Source organism: Clavelina lepadiformis, chromosome 6 (genome assembly GCF_947623445.1).
Source record: "Clavelina lepadiformis chromosome 6, kaClaLepa1.1, whole genome shotgun sequence".
Taxonomy (NCBI): domain Eukaryota; kingdom Metazoa; phylum Chordata; class Ascidiacea; order Aplousobranchia; family Clavelinidae; genus Clavelina; species Clavelina lepadiformis.
In genome coordinates, this window is record NC_135245.1 from 5,745,353 (window position 1) to 5,754,005 (window position 8,653).

At 33.0% G+C, this 8,653-nt stretch overlaps 1 protein-coding gene across 2 annotated transcripts; it reads left to right on the top strand.

Annotated features, from left to right (window-relative positions):
• Nucleotides 1–1,963: 1,963 nt before the first annotated feature.
• On the top strand, nucleotides 1,964–8,653 carry LOC143461923 (transcriptional adapter 2-beta-like). Of its 2 annotated transcripts, XM_076959867.1 has the most exons (10): nucleotides 1,964–2,063; nucleotides 3,063–3,239; nucleotides 4,202–4,261; nucleotides 5,014–5,257; nucleotides 5,496–5,663; nucleotides 5,887–6,025; nucleotides 6,303–6,454; nucleotides 6,583–6,666; nucleotides 7,649–7,782; nucleotides 8,044–8,653. In XM_076959867.1, exons 2-10 carry the CDS (start codon nucleotides 3,135–3,137, stop codon nucleotides 8,158–8,160), a joined length of 1,203 nt encoding a protein of 400 aa, XP_076815982.1. In that variant the 5' UTR covers nucleotides 1,964–2,063; nucleotides 3,063–3,134; the 3' UTR covers nucleotides 8,161–8,653. The 2 variants fall into 2 exon arrangements, with proteins under 2 accessions (XP_076815982.1, XP_076815983.1); XM_076959868.1 differs by lacking the exons at nucleotides 1,964–2,063; nucleotides 3,063–3,239 and adding an exon at nucleotides 3,867–4,135.

Genomic DNA, 8,653 nt, shown 5'->3' on the forward strand with positions numbered 1-8,653 from the left:
ACTTATTAGCAGTAAACAGGAAACTTCATTAAATATAAAACACCATTTAAATTACAGTACAAGGCAAATCGCAAAACAAGTTTTTTAGAAAAAATCTGTTTCTACCATTAAAAGCTAAACAATCAAACTATCTACCTTTAAACATTTTTTCATTAAAATCAATAAATTTGTAGTCTGTATATGATGTCGTATTTGGGTTTGCCAGTGTTAGTGCAAATCTTTGCCTGAGTGTGAATCTATTTGGGTTTGGCCTTGGGTTTATATCAGCTTGTTGTAAAATTTCAGTTTTGGAAGTGATTTAATACACACGCATAAATAATGATGAGCATTTTAAGTTTTAAATAAACTAAAAACCATTGCACTGGATAAAAAGATCATCTACAACTTTTATCGTTGAATGTAGTAAATGAAGGAAACCAAACTGAAAACAACAAGTTTTCATCTTGTTTTTGACTACAACCAAAGTCTCACATTATAACATGAACCCATTCTTAGCCAACAGAGCAATTCCCACGTATTTGTAGTTTTTATAAGCATTTATCTGGGGTTATGTATGGAGTCAAAAAACTCCAAGATTTGATTATCGTAATTTACCATTTTCTTTTTATCTTTTGTTTACAAGGCAAAACACACACATCTAACGTTACGTGAATGGATGATTCATGCACACTTGCAATTTTTTGAGGCAATAAGAATTTTACCAAATTCAATTCTTTTTGTTTATTACATTTTCTTGTATATTTATCAGCTACAACTTAAAACTTAAAGAAACCTGTAATAGGAGCTGAAGACTAACAAATTCTTTACTTGATTCTGACACAAGCTAGTAGTGCAGAAGTAGACTTACTGCCGGGGTACGTTATAAAAGTCCCGGGCATTACTCTACCGTCTGAGCAGACATTCGCTTATTCACACAACACAGTAAAAACTGAAAGAGCATATATATATACCCTAATAACGGCTGATGGTCAAACAGTTAAGTTTTTTATTGCAAACGCTAAATACTTAAAACCGAATTAAAATAAGAATTGATGCTAGCCTATAGGTATTCTTCCAATTCTTGGGGGTTGGAACCATAAGCAAAAACTGAAGTAGCCTAGCCTGTTGCAAGTTGTAACAATGTCTTTTGCGAAGAGATGTCAGTTGTACTAAAAAGGAAGACGTGAACTTTTCACATTTCAGCTTACAACTAGCCTTCACCTTGAAACATCGAATATCGACTGTTGATAAAAATTGGCTAGGCCTACCAACATTTCACCAGAAAAAATCGTGCGTTCGAAGCTAATTTTCAGTTTCTTGTTAACCTAAGTTATAACGAAGTAGTCTAAGCTTAACCTAAATTTACCTTCTACTCTAAATGTCACTCCAATAAAAATTAAAGTCGCTAAACCAACTTTTTGCAAACCCGTTCACGTAACCTAATCGCCCATTCGCCCATATCTTTAACAATGGTATGCATGACCTACTTAGGGTGAAATAGTCGCTTCATTAATGGATAAATTTATCAGGAGTGGTCTTAGCAGAGTTGCCAACTCTATTATGTGCAATTCATCTTCATCGTCTTGAGTGAGGTGATTACGAAGATCAGTTAAATAAAAAAAATAAACTAAAAGTGAATCACAAAATTTCTAAAACCTCAAAGATTAAAGATTTAATATCTGTTAGGAAAACGAAGTAAATGTTTTATAAACATAAAGTTACTTGTCAAGTAAGAGAAAACTTAAAATCTCTCTACCAACTTAATATGGCGATCTAAACGCGAAGTTGACAACGGAAGATTGTAAAACTAAACAAAAACGCGTCATAAATGCAACCATTTACGTTGAAAATTACCTGCTCAGCGTTGGATAAGTGTCAGTTGCTTTAAGGTTTACAGTAATTATTAATAAGAACTAAAAACATTTACTGTTATTAATTCAACGTCGTTTGGTTGATTGTTTTTTAAATTAATTAATAAACGAACAAAAAAACTTGTAGTAGTTTTAATTGAAAAACTAATTCCTGACACCAAAGGGTATTCTGTGCATGTAAATAAGTAGGTAAATATCAAGTATACACCAATGGTAAGCCTTTTGTTACTTCAAATAGAATTATAAAGTCGAAATTTCAGTTTGTGGGAAATAAGTATGATGAAATATAGACACTACATTAATCATGTATGCATGAAATGATACAGGAGAGTCTGCTTATTATGACCACCTTGGAAGTTTGGAACCCGACCATTTTGGTCATAACTCATAATATCCGAATGGTCACAGCAACCGAACCTGTCACAGTACTGTCTAACGTCTAACCACACTTTTGGTTAGTTAGACATCTATATTGTGGTCTTGGTGGCCATGCTAACCTACCATCTTATAGCACAATTGTATTATTGCTCTCTTGCATGGTTTAAGCCCTTGGGCTTTGCCACTTTTTCTTGCTCGATAACTGTTGGTGAGGATGTGTTTTTATTGTGCTATATCTACAACGGTTAGCATCGTAACTTTTGCTCCCCACAGTTAATGGCGAAAAATAAACAATACAAAAATACAATACAGTTGGCATAAAATGACAAAATATGTCAAACTCATTGTTTATTTCATTAACGTTAAGTGGTAACATTAAAATGAACGTCAGTAGGTGAATTTGGAATATACGTGGCACACTTGTCACTGTCAAGTTGCATAACTAACACGAAAAATTGATAGAAAGATCTGAAAATGATGAAAAAAGTGAGAGAGTTCTTAAGACAGTTTTAACCAGATGTTTAGATATCCTTGAAAAAGTGGTCATAATATCCAAAGATTGGTCATAGTAAACGAAGAATTTTGGCAAAATTCAAGACCACAAGAAAATGGCCATTTCATGGTCATTTTATCCGTGTTCATATTAAGCAGAATACTATATTTGTAACCATTATGCCGCATTTTGTCCGAAATCTAAATCGGATATTTTATCATGATGTTTCGTTATGCATCTTGGACTACTACAGTATAGTCTTTGTGAAGAAATTTACCATGAAATAGCCTACTGACTTCAGTTACCTCAAACTATGCCAGTAACTTGCTGACTTGTTTTAGGTACCGCATTGTAATGACTGAAACCATGATTTGCAATAACAGTCTTCTTCATTAAGTCAAGTCATCTTCATTATGTGCGAAAAACCAAGCAGGGTGTTTTGTGACAGTTGCAATACAGAAGTAACACTGCTTTATGCAAAATGTGCGGAATGTGAAGACATTGAATTGTGCATGCAGGTAGGAATATGAATATCGACTAGCAGTGAAGTAGATTACTATCAGTACTGCATTACTAGTTTCACTTCAGATGGGAAAGTTTGCTCGGTCTTAGTGTGCAGAGGATAAAAATTAGTTGCACATATACTGACTGTTGTTTCATCTTGTTGCTTGCGACATTTTTTACCCAATAGCAAATTTTTCAATCTGGGTGGTAGTAGTCTTTTATTTAAGCTATAAGTTGGGCCAAATTTATCGATTAGGTTCATTACTTGTGTGTTATTATATTATATTATAAACTAAAACAGCTAGTTTGATGGTTGATGGCAGCCAGCTAGTTTTCAATGCAGTTGTTATACGCCACTTGTTTTTTTTTGTATTTTATGAGACTGAGATGTAAGTATGTTGTAATGTAATGCCACATTTCAAATGAACAATAATCAAAATTGCCTATTACCTTAAGTTAAGCTTTTTCCTACTTGTCTAAAAAGTAACTGAGAAGTTACACAGCATTATGATCTAAATTTTCTGTCAGCAAAACATTGTACAGATGATATATGGTTTCTCTTTTGTTTTCCATTCACATGTATGGAAAACTTGAAGTTTAGCACGATGAGATTTATGCCAAAAAAAAATTAGGGTATACATATGTTTTACTTTTATGCCATGCCAATAATAAAAATCTAATTAATTTTCGCTGCAACTAGAACTAGTATATTTCTTAGTTTAATGAATGGAGCCGATTGCCATGTATGGAAAGTCGTTGGCTTGTGCTTGCAATTTTTGTATGCTTGTTTCTTGTGACACGATTGCCTCGCCAGAAAGGCTGAAACTGATATTTATCCCAGCGGCGTAATGATATTTGCACCTTTGCCATTGTGGACATCTCCGGCGTTTCATACAAACTTTGTATACAGGTATATTCGTCCCCAAACGTACACTTTTTGAAATATAAATGAAGAACATTTTTTTTTCTGTTTTAGTGTTTTGCCTCTGGAGTTGAGTTGAAGCAACATTTGAAAACGCATGGTTATATGATAACGGTAAGCATTAATGTATTGATATCACAATATGTGATGTTATATGTGTAATGCAGGCACATTATGGGAAGCACAGGAAAAGAATTTCTTAGTTTGCTATATGGGATTTTGTATTAATTTACTTTTCAATGTCAAGTGCTATAGCTTCGTTGGTAAAAACTTACTGGTATTTGAACAAAATACAGGTTTAAGCCCTCTCCTTAAGACAAAATATCATTCCAAAAAGGAGACTTTTCTGTCCGACCTGAATGCTAGCTAATAAACCGCCCAAAATACCTTACGAGAAACTGAGCACTAGACATGTTCATTTTTAGGTCATGTAACATGTTTAAAAAGTTAAAGTTAGACTAATCCCATTTTGCATCAAGCGAAACTAAGTTTGCAAAAAAAATGTTTTGAAAATTTTAACTTTCTGATCCCATTCATGAATCCCAAAGTTTTCTCTTAAAGTTTACTAAATATGGGGTTCCTCCAAGCCGAAAATGTTGAAAACCTTGCAATCATTGTGCAGTGACAAAATTGGGATAATTTTTATTTAATAGTTTTGTAAATATGATATCAGCAAACATTTTATAGCATTTTTTGTTGTATTTAAAACCCAGTTGAGCTAGAATGCTGAAATTTATTGTTGTTTTGTAATGATTCTTCCATCCTGTAACTGTATCGTATATACAAGCGCAAAAACTTAGAGGTACAAAGGTGTTTAAGGTTGGTTAATTTTGTATGGAATGACCCTTCAAGTTGGTGATGTTTAGGATAATGGGACATTTCCTCTTTTTGATTCAACTTGGACAGCTTCAGAGGAACAGATCTTGATAGATAGTGTGGAACAATATGGTCTCGGAAACTGGGATGAAGTATCTGAAAATATCACCACAAAGACTGCAAAAGAAGTAGAAGACCATTACATGCAGGTTTATGTTGATGGATATTTTGGAAGGTTTACCGTACCTGGAGACATTCCAAATCGTATGACAGATCACACTCCACCAATACACGGTTAGTCATGATATTGTTTATATGTTGATGTTAATCTGGTTCAATTTATGTGCCTTTAATACCAGGCAAGCAGAAATTTGAAGACACTGTCAAAATGTTGTTTTTTTTGTTTGCTGGTAGTTATTAGTATCGTATTAAGCCCACACCGTTTCATAAATATATAGTTACCATCTTAAATACTAAAAGATTTAGAAGTTTTAAATTACTTTGTAGAGTATATAGACGTTATTATATATAGAGTCCATATCCTCGGTACAGCTTCCCACAGTTAATGTTAGCAAACAGGAGCAATTGGAGCTAGCATATATGCCGAATCGTGATGACTTTGAATATGAGTACGATAACGACGCAGAATGTGTAATCAGCTCACTTTTTATGAACCATGAAGACAATGATTTAGAAAAAGGTTTACATGTTTTTATAATTTTGTTTGGAGCTGCTTTGTTACAAGGTCTTTGCTTGTAATTTATCCTAGGTGCTTTAACTTTAAAATTTGTTGTGATCATAAATAAATTAAACATTCTGTTTATACGATTATGTTTATTTGGGTCCAGTTTTCCTTAAAGTACATTTCGGCAACGATTCTTTTGGTACTTTTTATGAAGTATATACTTATGATAAACTTGCAGCTTTAAAGCTTACCAAAGTTGACATGTACCACACGAAGTTAAAAGAACGGCAACGTCGTAAAGATATCGCACGAGAGTACAAAGTAGTGGAACATTTCTTTAAAAAACATGATGTTAGTGACCACAACAAGTATGAAAGGTGAGCAGTTTTAATATATATGCTTTATGTTTATAAAGTTGCATATACATTTTACAATTTCATAAGTTTGTTTTTAACGTTAGTGCATAGTGTACTGAAAATAAATGTTAAAAATGTTTTAAGAAATATGGATATATTTAAATACTCTAAGTAAATATTATGAATTAATTGGTATATTGCTACTGTACTTCCAAATTTAGTTTTTTAGTCCTCTTTGGTCTCAGCTTATTGACGTTCAGGTAATACGGTAGTGGATATACATACTGGTGCTTTCCAGGGAGTTAAGATCAAGTTTCAAATGTTGTTCACAATTCATGAAACTAGACCAGTTTGAAAAAATGATAGAAGACATGGTGAAGGAACGACGCTTGAAAAGAAGAATTTCAAAGTTAAAAAATTATAGAAAGAACGGTATGACAAAGTTTGAAGGTGAGTAAAACTATTCTTTATAGACATCCTATACATTGATATTGCTGTAAAGTTATACTGTTGAAACTCTAATATAACTGGTACTGCACATAAAAGTTCCAAACCAATATCAAAGTATTAAATGTCAGCATGCAACGCATTCGATGCTGGATGTTATAAAAGAGAAAAGAAGAAAAAAGAGAGAGGAAATGTGGAAAATAAGTTTCTAAAAGGTACTAAATTTTTTTTGGATTTTATCCAAGGTGCATTGTGTTTGGAAGAGAAAAAAGTGTATTAATCATAGATGGTATATACATTTATTAAAGATTGAGATTAACTTGTACCATTCAGAATACACTGCATAATTGCACAGAAGAATTTTATTGCAATCACATAACATTATCATTGCTAAAATTGGTAGAAAACAGGAAAACTATGAACGCTTTGGAGTGCATTGTGAAGCAGAAATTGAATTTTGCCCAATTAGATTCAATATCTATTCATAGCACAGTCTAGTGAGAATTTAATGCTTTTTAGATAAAATAAGGTCTTTGCTTATAGTAATTCAAATAACCCAGCTGAAGATTACTTGTCAAACCCTCAAAAGGTTGCCAATTTCCTTGTTTATTCTATTTTATAGTAAAGCTACTAACAAACAATTAGTAGATAAATGTCGCATTGGGCACTCTGAAATGTTGCATACGGATTTAGCATGTCATAGCTATAAATTCATGAAATTCATACAAAATCACATATCTCAAACTCCTGTAATGGCTTGCTAAAGTCAAGGCTAACAATATAGGTCAAAAACACATTTCACCAATTATCAAGCACATTTTCACCTGACTTGTGCATGCAAGCTGAATTTTTTGCATCCGACCTGAAAAAGAACACCAGCTAAACTGGCCTCTGATTGGGCCGACGTCTTTTTTATATCGTGACATTAATTACCAACAGTTTCATACAAGTTGCAAAAATTAAAGTTTAACTGGTCCAAGAGCAGTATGGATTTCTAACGGTGATAGATTTTTGGGTAGGCTAATTACTCGTTGATGCTGTTGTCTAAAGACAAAGTGTAACCTCAATATATTTAAGAGCTGTTTAAGGCTTAAATAGCTTTCTATATAGGAGTATCCAGTGTGGAATTGTAATACTGTACATGTAGTCGGAGTACATGCATAGAATAAAAGTATAACATTGTACACATTTCACAAGACGCTGATTCTTCATCGAGCGACATGAGACAACAAGCCGAGTACAGTTTACTTGCTGGAAAAGAAAAACAACTCTGTCATTCGATGAAGCTTCCACCATCCAAATACATGACTTCAAAACTTCTAATCATTAAGGTTTGTTCCACATTTGGCATTGCTTTTTGGTTCTTTTTTCAAGAATGTTGGTTTTATTCAAAACTTCATCAAAGGGCAGTCCGTATATATTTATGATTTACCCTAATATCGGTATTAAGTGTTGTGTTGTGCGAATATATTGGCCCATTAAGTAGAACACTTACTCATACAGATATGATAATGATTATTGATAAGGATAATGTCATCCAAGGAATGCTGTTTTAGTCATACAAGATATTAACAATCACTATACTGTCTTAGGATGCTATCATGAAACAACACACGGGCCAGAACAAACTGCGATACTCACTTGTTGTTGAAAAACCTTACAGACGTCGTATAAGTAATTGTTTACAAGAAAATGGCTGGATTTCTTGATAAATTGGGCATTTAACTTTTCGATAAACCATCAATACTGTGGTACAGATATTGAATTTATTTATTCAAAGAATAAATGATATGTTAGTTCTGTAACGCGTAATGATAATATGCATTCAGTTTCTTGTGTACTATACCCAGGAAAGTATATTAGTCCTTCATTACCACAAAGTTCTGCTTTCTTTGCTTGTAAAGTTGAATAGCTGCATTGAATGTAATTGTAAGTTGATATGGTTCTGTGCTATATATCCGGTAAATGCCCTGTTCTCAAAGGGCCACTGTAATTAGGTTTATTTTTATTTATGGTTGACCTGTTAGAAAATTGCTTAAATGTATCTTTGTTAATACAATCTTTTTAATTTGTTGTCGTTTTAGCGTGGTTTTTCTGTCAAAGCAATGCGGTCAATGCAATATTGTCTGTTGTACAAAAGTCCAGATGTATCTATTAACTGGACTATTCATATTTGATATAAAATAAATTTTGCAAAACTGC

Excerpts from the sequence above, each read along its gene's own strand:
- LOC143461923 (XM_076959867.1), top strand. The coding sequence starts at position 3,135 with ATGTGCGAAAAACCAAGCAGGGTGTTTTGTGACAGTTGCAATACAGAA. Across the intron at positions 6,455-6,582 it reads CGGTATGACAAAGTTTGAAG|CATGCAACGCATTCGATGCT; the intron begins GTGAGTAAAACT and ends ATTAAATGTCAG. Across the intron at positions 6,667-7,648 it reads GGAAAATAAGTTTCTAAAAG|ACGCTGATTCTTCATCGAGC; the intron begins GTACTAAATTTT and ends ACATTTCACAAG.